The sequence below is a fragment of the Meriones unguiculatus genome, chromosome 10, assembly GCF_030254825.1.
Source record: "Meriones unguiculatus strain TT.TT164.6M chromosome 10, Bangor_MerUng_6.1, whole genome shotgun sequence".
In the NCBI taxonomy this organism is placed as follows: domain Eukaryota; kingdom Metazoa; phylum Chordata; class Mammalia; order Rodentia; family Muridae; genus Meriones; species Meriones unguiculatus.
Window position 1 is genome coordinate 104,949,236 of NC_083358.1, and position 13,551 is coordinate 104,962,786.

A 13,551-nucleotide genomic window follows, 5' to 3' on the forward strand; every position below is an offset into this window, starting at 1 on the left:
TCTTTCTCAATGCTACCTTTATGTTACCTCTGAGGTAGGTTGTATTATTCTAATTTTCACTCGTAAACAAGCTAAGGCACACACAGAGCATGGATGGTAAAGTTTTCTGAAATGTTTTCTGGTCCTTGACCTGTGCACAATGACCCGCTCCCGCCACGCTGATGTAGGCAACTCAAGAGAATACTGAGCCAACACAATCATTTGTGACTCATGGAGGACAGCAGTGTGGTCAAGAACTGAGTGTTGAGAAATGCTCTTTACTTGAGTGCTGGTAGCACATACATTCTTTTGAAATGGAGACCAATCAATGATTATAAGAAGACCAATCACATGATTATGGAAGAGTTGAAGGTACAGCCTTCTGTTCCCATACTGCTGAGATCAGAACAGTGTCAATCTTAACAAAGTGGGTAATTCAAGAAGCACTTACAGCTCAGCCTTACTTGTGCCGCCACACTGCAAGTCCTATGTTTTGCTGAATATTTTTATAGTTTTGATCAGACACATTTTTATATTCTTGGTCCCGGGCAGTTCTGTATTATAGTCCGGTTGCCTGTATAAAATGTACGTGGTTTAAAGCAGGAGCTGAGGGAGACAATGCATATGTTCTGCATACACTGGGTCTATGTGTTTAGTGAAACACTGAATAAATAATGGCAGCGTGCACTGTTTAAGAGATGCTGTGGACAATGGTGGCAGCCTGTGTAACGAAGAGTCCGAAGCGTGCACTGTAAGAGATGATGAGCAACATTGGTGGCCGCTGCACCAGCGTCCAGTGTCCTTCAGGAAATGGAAGACACTCAGAGGTTCATCCGCACTTTCTAGTCATGCTCTAAAAGTGAACATTTCCATTTAATACAAATATACAAATTTAAAATGTATGCAGTTCAGAATGGCCTACCAGTTCTAGATTGTTTATGTGCCAGAAAATATATAGTCAATAAAAAAATACCAGAGAGGTGGGGACAAAAAACTCTCTGGATCTGTACAGCAAAAATGAACATCACTCCAACAGGTGGCGAGTTATGGTGAAATGGAATCCTGTGACCAAGAAGCACTGGGAAGACAGCAGGTCACAAATCTGGTGATGGAGGATATGATGCAAAATAAGGCCCATTTTCCTGTGTAGAGAAAAAAGAGAACATTAAGTAACAAGACAAATTAACAAGGTGTGCAGAAGATAGGGGTTTGCAATAAATGGCACAGTGCATTTGAAACGTCCAGCACACACGTGTCGCCAGTAGAGACCTCAACCACGCTCCACTGGTGTGTGTCGGAGCTAGTGTGCAGTGGGGAGGAGTCATAAGGATGACAATGCTGCTTCCTGAACACTCTAGGTGCTGGACATTTTACAGGCTCCTTGTTTTCGCAGTCCCTTTGAGTTCTCACATGATGCCAGGAAACAGGCAACCTTCTCATTTTACTGTCAAGGCCGTGCAGATCATATACATTTAAAGTGCCTCCCGGCTAACTAGCTGAGCCTGAATTTAAAGACAAGTCTGTCCTGACACTGTACTCTTATGAGATGGTGTTACCTTCCCCTTGCTGCGTCTTAGTCATGGAACAATAAAAATGGTTTCTCAAGAACGTAGTAGTTGTCACCGTTTGGCAGCAGACATCTCTGTGACACAGATTTGTACCATTTACAGTTCTCAGGATTCTCCACGTCAAGACGGAGACTTGAACGCCAGAAGCTTAATGCCAAATGTAGAAGGCAACAAACTAGTGTCAGGAGAAATTCTTTGGCCCCCCTTTTTGGATAATCATGATAAAAACAAGGCAGTTAACTTTATGGTAGGAGGATTCTAGATTAGATTTATGAGATGTAAGACTGGAGCTTCATTTTTAGGAAAAGTATTTCTTTGGCAAAGAACTTGTTTTTCAGTAAACTACAAACAGAAAATGCTTACCATTAATGTAAGACAAGAGCCAGAAGTGAGGAGTGAGAAGGATGAGGTAGTTAGCTCGATGGCCTTTACCTTACACTTAGAGAACACTGATTAGACCTGGAAAACTTCATGTTATTAGAGTAGAAATGCCAGCAGTGCAGCTGCTCTTCTGAGCAAATGCTCTGAGCAGGAACCGACTCTGGTGTCACAGCCAGGAAATCAAAAGGACATCTAAGGAGACTTTCTAATAATAAACAAATCTGACCAGGTATTAGGGGAAAAAGAAAATAGAAACAAATCTCAGAATTGGCTACATTTCTGGAAACTTGGGGGGAAATACATATTTTTCATTTTAGCATATCTATCATGATCTGTAATCTAAGCAGTTCTGCTTTATTATTATTTTTTCTTCTGAGACAGTGTTTCCTTGTAGCCCAGGCTGCCCTTAAATTCGCAGTCATCTGCCTGCCTCTGCTTCCCTAAGTGCTGGGATTAAAGGTATGCATCACCACCTGGCTTCAGTTTTATATTTTTAATATGCAGAAATTAAAGCCCTGAGAAACAGATCCCCAAAGAGAAATCTATTCTGAATGTCAGAGGAAATCTTTCACCTCTGTAAGAGTTTTCTTCTAGTCTCCTGTGCTATTTTCCAACATTCCTCATACGTGCATTGATTTTTGTGGTGAACTAAGAGGCACATGTCTGATAAGCGATGACATGAGACACAGCTTCCTACATTAACGTCACACTGTACAGGAGACTGCTGAGCCATCAACTAGCCTCTCTATTTATGGAAACAATGATAGTAATTTTAAGAGTCCTCACCAATCAAAATGGCATACTCCGATTTTATTTGTAAGAATGCTGACTTGCTCTTTTCTGGAAGTTGCCTCAGTATTATTTTTATCTAGATAAAAATTACCTTTCAACTACTTTTCAAAGGCCTCTTTTAATCTTATAGAAAGCTACAGGCTTTCTAAATGATATAAATCTTAGAAATGATTTTTAAGTCCACTGAAACTTGTTATCAACCATCAATCCTTTATCAAACAAAGAACCTACTATGTGCTATCAAGTGCAAGGTACGACTAAGCATAATAAAGTGTGTCAATTCTGTGGTCCCTTTTTCCAATCATGTTTTAAATTTCCTTACATATTAGTATCCAACAACCTCCTGGTAGCTCAGGTCCACATCCCATAAACCACTGTGTCACAAATGAACATACTACCTGAACCTTTCCAAGCCCCTCAAGACTTTCTCTCACATTGTTTCTCTGGCGTAATGCAAATAGCATCCGTCAAAAGCACTTGCATTCTGCTTCATCTCCCACTGCTACTTAGTCTCCAAATATCGCAGCTCTAAATATCTCCTATCTTCAAAGCCTAGCTGCCCCCAGCAGCCTGGCTTTTCTCTGGTCTCGGCTAAAGCTCACTCTTTCCTGTAGACTTGCCTGTCTCTTCATCATGCTCTCTGCTCTGTCCACTGGTCTCTCTGCAGGGACTGTAACGGCAGCTCTCCTTGCAGAACACTGCTCATTAACTACTGTACATCAGCGCACACATGGATGGTGGCAGTACGTCATGATATGCCCTCTGCCTGTCCTTGGACACTGTCTCCTCATACTCTAAACCCTCACTTTTAGGTCTGCCTTTTGTCCTCACAGACAGAGGGTATATTACCTCCATTCTGGAAGACTCCAGCATAGGTACAGAGAGTTGGACTAATAAGTCAGTTGCTAGTTTAGAAGTTATACTCCTTTTGACTGATCCTGTCATTGTGTCCTTTTTGATTTTCAAAACAACAGAGAGCTAAAAACACAAAGGCCAGACAAAAGGGAGCCTGAGTCTGGTGGGATAATCTTTCTGTATTTGCAGAAAAAAGGTATACATTTAGATGGTAGCTTTGAAATATCATTCAAATTTTGGGTATCAAAATGTTCTGTTGGCCTTTTAAATTTCCTGCTATTAATTCAAGCATGACAAGTGCAGTTCAAAGGCCAACGGTAGGTAGGGTCAGTTTTTACTCAAACAATATTCAAATAAACACAAACTGATGTAGCTTCTCCCCATCCCACATACTGAATAATCTCTGTTCTATGATCCAGCTGCTCCAATTACAAACCCTTCTGTGCAGCAGCTGAATGTGAGATTTTATTAGCTAGTAGGTCACATTAGAGACTTTGCTCTCCACATAGGAGGGACAGAAGTCTTCACTGAAGTTGGAGAAACCTTAGAGAATGTCCTGTGTGACTTTTATCTGACTGTAAACAATACGTTGCACAATAATTAGGGGCGAATACTTCAAACTGAGTATTACTTTCCAGTATGTCCTCTGGCTCATGCCCAAAGACACGCAACCAGCGACAGTTAGACAAGGTGCTTGTTTAACTTCTGGCAAAGAGTCTCAATTTACAAAGTTATTATAAAAGTGATGCTGTGAGTGCACACCATAGAAAAGAACTTTAATGAAGTTCAAGAGAAGTTATGTGATTAGTGCTTCAGTAATAGCTCTATGAATGTTTGGTAAAAACATTACCAAAGTCTTTAGAAAATGATGTCTATGCTGCCAGTAAATACCAATCTGGTCTGGCGTAAGGTTAGAGCCAAAAAGCCTCCAGTCTTATAACCTACAATCCCTGATCAGACGTGGCCCATGGTAGCTCAGTATCCAAGTGGGTTCCCTAGGAAGGGGGACAGGAACTGTTTCTGACATGAACTCATGAGCTTCCCCTCCCCCCTGAGGGAGGAGCAGCCTTGCTAGGCCACAGATAAGGACACTGCAACCATCCTGAAGATATCTGATAAGCTAGGGCCAGACGGAAGGAGAGGAGGACACCCCCTCTCAGTGGACTCGGAGTGGGGCAGGGAGGAGATGAGGGAGGGAGGGGAGGATTGGGAGGGAAAGATGGAATGGGCTACAGCTGGGATACAAGTGAATGTATAAAATTATTTAAAAATAAAAAAATATTAATTAAAAAAAAAAGCCTCCAACCTTAAGAAGTCTTCGATATGACAGAAACTGTCCATACAACTAAGGGAAACAGCTCTAAATTCATGACTGGAAAACCTTTTGCTAAAATGCTGATCTGTAGAAAGCATTCCTGGGACAAGGACTTTTCCTAAGTTTATTCTGTGAAAAAATGCTAAACGATCATTCAAAGGTCACAGCTGCTGCAGTACAGCACGCTTACACACTCATATGCTCACACCTGCTGCTCTGTAGTGTGTTCACACACTCAGGCTCACAGGTGCTGTTCTGCAGCAAATGTGTGTCTCAGGGCACTCAACATACAGGAGGATATCTACATATGAGACAAAATTCTGTGAGCAACCTTCTTATCATGTATGTATCGGGTAATACACACACATGCTCCCACCTGCTTCTCTGCTCTGTGCACACCCTCACGCTCTCACCTGCTGCTCTGTGGCACACCCACAGCTCTGTGGCTCACCCACACACTACACAGGACCAAGGAGAACAGGTGCTTACCCTGGCATCATATTCGAGGACAAAAGGAGGAAAGTCTATCTGCTCTGGTGATATGGCAGAAAAGAGCTGCTGTAGGCTGTCTACATGGTGGATTTTGTCCTTCAATCCTGAGACAGAAAAGGTGGTGAAAAACCATGTAGAGACCTGATTGATAGGAGAGAAACATAATTTAAGCCAGTAGCCACTGGGAAGAGACACAGCTTTGAAATTTTATGCTAGTTAAAACTGTAATTTCAAAATATTTGAAATTGTACTAAAACAAGGTTTTTTAGGTGCAGTTTGTAGTTCATTAGTGAGCAGAACAATAATTTCATACATTACAAGGAACACTAAGTAAGAAAGAACAGTGACATTGCTGGGTCTACAACAGAGGCTGTCTCACAGAGCGTTTGTCTGTGTGTGTAGATATTCTCCTCTGTGTACAGCACGCTGAGAAACAGCAAATGCTTCTGACTGTTGACTGATGCTCTGTGCAGGTTGACCGACGCTCTGCTGAGAAAGGGAAACTGGAGGTCACTGGGTACGTCACTCCAAGGGCAGGCCTCAAACCCAGTAGTTGGCCAATGCAGAATGGACTCCACGGTTCTGTGCACTTCCTGTTATTTTTTGTTTGATTGTTGTTTGTTCTAATTTTTTGATGTTGGAGAGGGGGAGGGAGGGAATGAGGAGAGACAGGAGCATAAGGTTGGGCAGATAGGGAAGATCTGGAAGGAGGTGGAGAAGGAGAAATAATATGATTAAAATATACTGTCTGCTTTAGGTGTACAGATTTTAGTATGTTTATCCTATCTTATAGGTCTAGTACCCACTTATAAGTGAGTACATACCGTGTGTGTCTTTCTGCTTCTGGGATACCTCACTCAGGATGATCTTTTCTAGATCCCACCATTTGCCTGCAAATTTCATGATTTCCTTGTTTTTAACAAGAAAGAGGACCCGGGGTAAGATGATCAATCCTCACTTAGAAAGACAAATGGGATGGACATTGGCAGTAGGAGAAAACAAGTAACAGGACAGGAGCCTACTACAGAGGGCCTCTGAAAGACAATACCTAGCAGTGTATCAAAGTAGATGCTGAGACTCATAGCCAAACCTTCGGCAGAGTGCAGGGATATGAAAGAAGGGGGAGTTAGTATGACCTGGAAAGGACAGGAGCTCAACAAGGACCTAATATATCTGGACACAGGGATCTTTTATGAGACTGTATTTCTGACCAAGGACCATGTATGGATATAACCTAGAACCTCTGCTCGGATGTAGCCAATGGCAGCTCAGTATCCAAGTGGGTTCCCTAGTAAGGGGAACAGGGACTATTTCTGACATGAACTCAATGGCTGTCCCTTTGACCTCCCCCCCACGGGAGGAGCAGCCTTGCTAGGCCACAGAGGTGGACACTGCAGCCAGTCCTGAAGAAACCTGATAAGCTAGGGTCAGATGGAAGGGGAAGAGACCTCCCCTATCTGTGGACTTGGAAAGGGGCAGGGAAGAGATGAGGGAGGGTGGGATTGGGAGGGAATGAGGGAGTAGGATACATCTGGGATATAAAGTTAATAAGCTGTAACTAATATTTAAAAAATTAAAATTAAAAAATATACTGTCTGAAAAAAAAGCCTTCTGTATTATCTGGTACAATAACCAATGTTTTGGTACAGTAGATTAATAGTCTTTAAAGTGTTTTTGTTTGTTTCCAACATTTTGGAACTAAGGTATTTTCACTTGACAAATGCCATATGGTCTTTGTTGAAGCCAATCAAAGTAGTGTGTGTGTGTCCACATATACAATGGACTTTTCTTTGGCCATAAAGAAGAATGAGATTATGTCATTTATAGAAAAAAAAAAAAGGATGGAAATGGACATTACGATGTTAAGGAAAATAAGTCAGACTGAAAAGACAACATTACACATTTTCTCTCATATGTAGAATACATATATAAAAGGAAAAAAATGACATGAAAGTAGAAGTTGACTATTTGGGAAGAAGAAGAGAGACAGTAAGGATGGATGAGGAAGACTAAGAAAAAATAATGGGGACTAAATATGATCTAAATGCATTATATACATGATGAAGATGAAACTCACTGCTTTTTATTTTACAAATATACTTTGATTGTTTTTAAGGGCAGACAACCAGTGCATCTCACCTTTGTTTAAGTCACTTTACAAAGTATAACTGCAAGGGTTAGTTCAGAAAAACACAGACACTTTCTGGTAGCTAGTGGCATTTTTTTTTTCCCCACGGGAAAACCTTCTGTTTATTTGATTAAACAAAAATAAAAGAAGCTGCATAGGAACAATTTTAAAGTCCAAAGAGACACCGGCTTTGTTTTAAGGCTGCAGTAGCTGACACAGCATCTCCTTACTACTTGGGCAGCCTCCTCTGTGGACACAGAGATACATTCAGAAGCCTGTTAGCTCACAGGAGGTTTGGAACACTTCTCTACTGCCTCCTCACCTGCTCATTGCCTGTCATACCTGCGGCTGGCAAGAGTTAACATTTAAGGTTTTACAGGTAAAAGCCCAAAAAGGGGGCAAAGGGAGCTTGCAAGAGAAATAATATTAATAAAGTACACTTTTGCCTTGAGGTTTATATCAAGACATACAGCAGGTGATAGCTACAACTTCCGTACTATTTACCTATCTGAGTTTTTATCAACAGGCTACGCAATAGTCCAATGAGGTGGGTGTGAGGTTGTTGCTATCCCCACTTAAAAAGATGGGAGCAGATGCACAGCGGGCTGCAAAATACATTACAAAACAGCACTAAAAACTCCAGGTAGATCATAGCCACTTTGGGTAGCAAGCATCACTTTGGATGCTTTCCATTCATGCATCCTTTTTATTCATTTCTCTTTGGTGTGCTCTTACATTCTTCAGTAGCTCTTTCAAACCCCTGACATCTCCCAAGCTCCTAATACGACATAGTTCCTTCCCCAACATGACATAATTCCTTGAAACGTACATGTAAGATAAGATATGTAACAGACAACACTGGACTAAATTATCACCATGTAAACCCTATTCTAATTTCCCAAATTGGTACTCCCATCTCTCACTTACTGCTCTAGGCTATCCCTCCTATTGAGTCCTCTATTCTTCTCTTTAAATCTTACTTGCAATGATCCAAGAGTTCATCCTACTTCCTAATATTTCAGTTACATTCATTTCTGCAATCTCTCGAGTGAGAGTATAAAGTTGTGTAGGTATCTACAAAGCTGGGTTCTAAGCACCTATTAAAGGGACAATGAATATTAAGGCCTATTTATGATAGGCTCTATTTATGTCAGCTACATGACTGATGGCTGATACACAGCCTCAAACTTCCATATTACTACCTGGATTCTCTTTTCTCCCAGTTTTCAAGTTTATTGGGAGGGGTTGATAGGGAGTAGGGGAGACACCAGGCAAAATTAGAATCAAGAATTTATAAACAGTGAAGGACTTACATATTAAAATCAACTTGTTTTAACACATGCTATCACACACCCTTTCTTGGAACAAACTTCTACAAACTAGATTAGGAAAAATTTCCAGTTATGAAAACTCATCAGAGAATAGCTGGTCAATGTATGAAGAGACGATGTGTAGGAATTAACCCCATGCTGGCTATGTAATGTGTACTTAAGCACTTCGCTGGACCATCAGTCACACAGGTAACTGTATGTTAACCTTCTGAAGGCTTAGATTCTAGAAAAGCAGCTAAATTATAAACAGTATTAATATAGTATTAATAATAACTAGATTAATAGTCTTTAAAGTGTTTTTGTTTGTTTCCAACATTTTGGAACTAAGGTAAGGCCAACTTGCTTTGAATGTCCTCAAGGAAAAGGCTACTTTATGCAAGTAGTTTTGCATGGAAAAGACACAAATTTATGGAGCTAAGATGCTGTATAGGGAATTTCTATTACCACAGTTTCTTACCTCAAATCTTTTTACATGTCCTGTTTCAGCCCTGACATCTTTATCCTGAAATCTTTAACTGACTGTTGTCCTATCTGAAGATTAACTTGGGCAATTCTATCCAAAGTTACAAAAGGACATTCCTTCTAAGTGTTCCAACTGCACCTTGTTCCTTTATGCTACTGCATTGCAATGAACATTCTGGATTGTATTAGCTGATGCTCTAGTCTGAAAGCTCTGATGAAGAAGCATGTCACTTTCATAGTCTGATGCCCAGCATCTATCTAAAAAGGAACTTAGTGTGCTCTATTAATTAACAAAAGGAGCCTGTGGCTTACTTTAACACCACTCAGGGAAAGTACAACACTCCTACATAAACCACACTTCTCTTTGGGGCTCAGTTTCTCCACCTATAAAACGAAGTTACATATGATTTTTGAGGTCTCTGTTGTTATCCAATTGTTTGATGAGACTCTGAAGTAAGCTCTACTGTACTGACATGGCGGGGTGCTGGTGGAAAATGGAGAGCAGGCAGTACCAGGGAAGCACAGGCAGACCTGAGCACACTGTCTACGGGAGAGAAGCACAACCTGCCAGTCCCTCTCAGAGTCTTCCTTTTATATCCCACAGGTGTCAGCAGGAGAAAGTTATTCAAAGCACACAGAAGTGGAAACTCAGCTTAAAAAACTCCCTTTGTGAAGACACCGAGAACACCAATTTTTCTCCCCCACTTCCCATTTTAGTTTTATATGGCTTAGCTTTAAATTTTCAATTGTTTATAGCATAAGCAAAAAAGAAAAAATACACATTAAGGTTTGTTTTTATTACTTAGTATCTATTACAATAAAAAAACTGAAGAAAATTGACCGTTTTTGGAAAGGATAATTCAGGTGTTTCTGAATGTTAGATTTTTTTTCACCTAATTATTAAAAAATGCAAAGCCAAGAATACAAGATCATAGATCATAAGCCAAGAAAATACAGTTCACATGTTACACCCAAACAATCTCCTGAGGCTTACGGTCCACCAGCCTTCATTCTACAGAAAATATCCCTGAGGAGAAAGTAGTTAACAACAATTAATTTAACACCATGTTGGGGAAATGGTTTAGAAGTTATGTGAACAGTACAGAAGTCAGACACTGATGATTTTATAATTTCTTAATTTTATCTGATATTTAGAAACATTCAATTATAGTTTTGATTTACTAAAATTTACATGGAATCATGGCGAGGCAGTACAATGGTGTCTGGTCTGCAGCCTGTGCAGCAGCCCCACGTTTGCACTAACTCCTCCGTGAAACAACTCCGAGGTGACTGCAATGTTAGTTAAGCACTTCAGACGTGCCAGCTCACTTCAGCCTTCTGAGAACACTCTGAGGTGGGCATTACTTGCATAGTATTAAAGAAGAATACCACTTCCTTCAGCTGGCAGATGAGATTGGAAGAACAGAGATTGGAACCTAGGCCCCTGAAACCCTGCGTCTAAACTTTAGGCTTACCACTTCCTCGAACACAGAAGGAAGCACTGTATTTGTTTCAAAGGGGTAATAGACACAAGAATGAATAAAGTACAGAATAGAAGGTGAAGACAGAGGACTTGGCAACACCAAGGCTCAAAGACTTAGCAGAGAAAGACTGTACAAAAAGGAAACAGAGAAGGGGCAGCTGCTAGCAGGAAGAAACCAGGCAAAGTTAGTGTCAATAAGCCAAGACACTGTTCAACATGACGACAGAAAAATGTATTGTAGTAAATGACAGATTATTTGTGGTTTTGCTGTGAACAGCTTCAGATGGCATATCCAGATTAGAACCATACTGGAGTAATTGAAGATGGAAGTGAACACAGAACCAACTGGGAGGAAGAAGCTGATTTCTTTAAAGAAGTTTAGAAAATTCTATAATACAGTCCACTTGCTGTAAACGAGAATGACACTCTTTATAAACAAGCTCAAAGATAATGCAGGAAGAAACTACACACAGTAAACGCATAAAACAAACAATAACCCTATTGGTTATTTCTACTATGAAACTATCACACAGGTAGAGAAACAAACTGTCCTTGGTTAAGGAGGGAAGGCCACAACAGAGCAGGTGATAGGATGAGGTGGGAGGGAGAGGGGACAGAGTTCCTTAAGGATAAGGCAAGGGAATCTGTGGAGGAGGAGCTAACAGGATGGGCCTTGTGGGTAATGAAGAGCCACCCGAGAAACTTTATCAGTAGTGGAGCTTGTGAGTGCGTAGGGGACTCCAAACCCCAGAGCTCTGCCATGTCTCCATTAAGGCTCTGCACAGTAAACAGAGCACTTCTCTGTCTCAGTTCAAGGCAGCAGTTCAAGAGTTAATGCCTATCAGTTGTAGATTTACTAGAGTGGCTGGAGAGGTGGGATGTGGGCTTGACTGCATGTAGGAAGATGGGAGCAAGAGTACGACATTTTTAGAGCATATAAGGACCAAGGGACTAGATTTCTTGAAGAAGAAAAGGTGAAGCAGCAGGAACTAAAGAAAAATTTTGAGAAAAATAGCTATATTCAAGCTCTCACAGAGTAACACAAGAAAGCAGGAAATTAAATGTATACTTAGAATGAAATCATCACAATGATCGAAAACTTTGAAATCTTAAGTGACACAATGTGGGGGTATTTACTAGCTATAGGATTAGGCTAGAAAGTTTTAGACAGAAAGTAATTATTGAACTGAGATGTGCAAGACAAATATGGGTCAGCCACAAGCAGAGGGGAGAGGGTGGACTCTAGGCTAAGAGCTTGAGCAAAGCTCAATGAATGAAAAATACAAAAAGGCAAAAAGACTGGGAAGCTGTGGTTGGTGGGTTGTTCAGAAGGAAAGAGGAGTCAGCAAACACGAGGAACACAAGCACAGTCAATGAGAACAGCAAACTAATCAGCAGCTACAGCATTCTGAGCATGCAGGGTACTGAAGTCCAGGATTAGTAAAAACACTAATACCTTACCTTTGAACGGAATGTTGGATGAACGAAATAAACAGCCTTCAAATTCCTCTTGTATCTAATTAAAACAAACAGTCACCATAAGTCACACTGAGAATTACTCATCAGTATAGACAATCAACATTTTAACTGAGTATATAAATATGTTCACACAGAGAAAAAGACCTTAAAAGCAGCAGGAGTAAATATAGTGAATTTTGAGTAAAATGTCAAAATGATTTAGTGAACATTTCATTGTTTAAAGTGTCTATTTTAAAGGAAGCACTAATTACGGCCTCTGACTGTGACAGAACTACCTCAAGGAAGGACAAAAATCAATTCATACTTCTAAAACAATTGTGCATTATTTTTATACTATGGTAGGGTCTCTGAGCTCAAACATATAAAGTTAACTCACCTTGAAATCACCAAAATTATAGCAAGGGTTAAAAACTAAAAGTTGTAGTCATGCTGCAAGTTACTGCATGACCCAGAAAGTCTATGAAGGGTTTGTACTTTGTACTTAATCCTCTCGAGGTTCTGAGAAGAGCATCAGTACGGCCTCTACATTAATACTCAGTGATCTGACGACCATGAGGCAATGCCTAGAACCCAACCTGGGCCTCAGCAAACTACCCCATCAGCTGTGCGAGGTATGTCTTGAGATTTTGCTTTCTAGTAGTTAAACAATCACCACTGCATCCTATGAGGTAACTGTGAAGGACTTCAGAGAAATGGCAGAACTGTTCCAGCTGAGGGCTGTGCCAGCCGAAGGGCTAGTTAGAAGCAGAAGTAGGTATAGAGTGGAGTGCAGCTTCATTACAAAACACTTTAGAGCATACCGAGTAGGTGTCTGTGAGATAATGAAAGCATTAGTATTGCTAATTAAGAGGAGACTTAATAGAGGGTGGAAGACAATGGAAATTTATGGTAATTTACCTTCTTTGTTCCCTAACTAGATAATGGTTTTTCAACCTAACCAATAAAGATACTGTGATGCTACAAATAAAAGAGTTACTGGAAGGCGGAATGCTGTTTATTTAGGAAATGTATCACTGAGAAAAAACTTATGGCAAAGGAAACATAGTCTAATGAAAACAATTTTCCATTACTAAGTCAGTAGTCTATTAAATCTAAATTCTGTACATAAAATTGTGACACTGAGGACAATAAATGCCCACTCTTTCTTTATTCTCCCATCTTCCGGGTGTAGAAAACATTAGAAGATAGCAGGGACACTCAATAGGGCTAATGCCCTTGATCCACAAAGCCTGTCACACCCAGTTCTCTCTCCCTTGTTAATATGGTATGCCTGTCCCTCATGCCCT

General features: G+C 40.5%; 1 protein-coding gene across 3 annotated transcripts in view; it reads right to left on the bottom strand.

The window, feature by feature from the left end:
* Window positions 1-237: 237 nt before the first annotated feature.
* The window catches only part of Gdap2 (ganglioside induced differentiation associated protein 2), a 56,593-nt gene continuing 43,279 nt past the window's right edge, over window positions 238-13,551 (bottom strand). The window contains exons 12-14 of one of the 3 annotated variants that reach the window (XM_021649384.2): window positions 12,248-12,302; window positions 5,380-5,523; window positions 238-1,121 (exon numbers count right to left, since the gene is read on the bottom strand). In XM_021649384.2, the coding sequence (XP_021505059.1) occupies window positions 1,074-1,121; window positions 5,380-5,523; window positions 12,248-12,302 (247 nt within the window). In that variant the 3' untranslated portion in view covers window positions 238-1,073. Of the gene's footprint in view, window positions 1,122-5,379; window positions 5,524-12,247; window positions 12,303-13,551 lie in introns of those variants that run through there. The other 2 variants (XM_021649385.2, XR_009594800.1) reach the window with 2 other exon arrangements.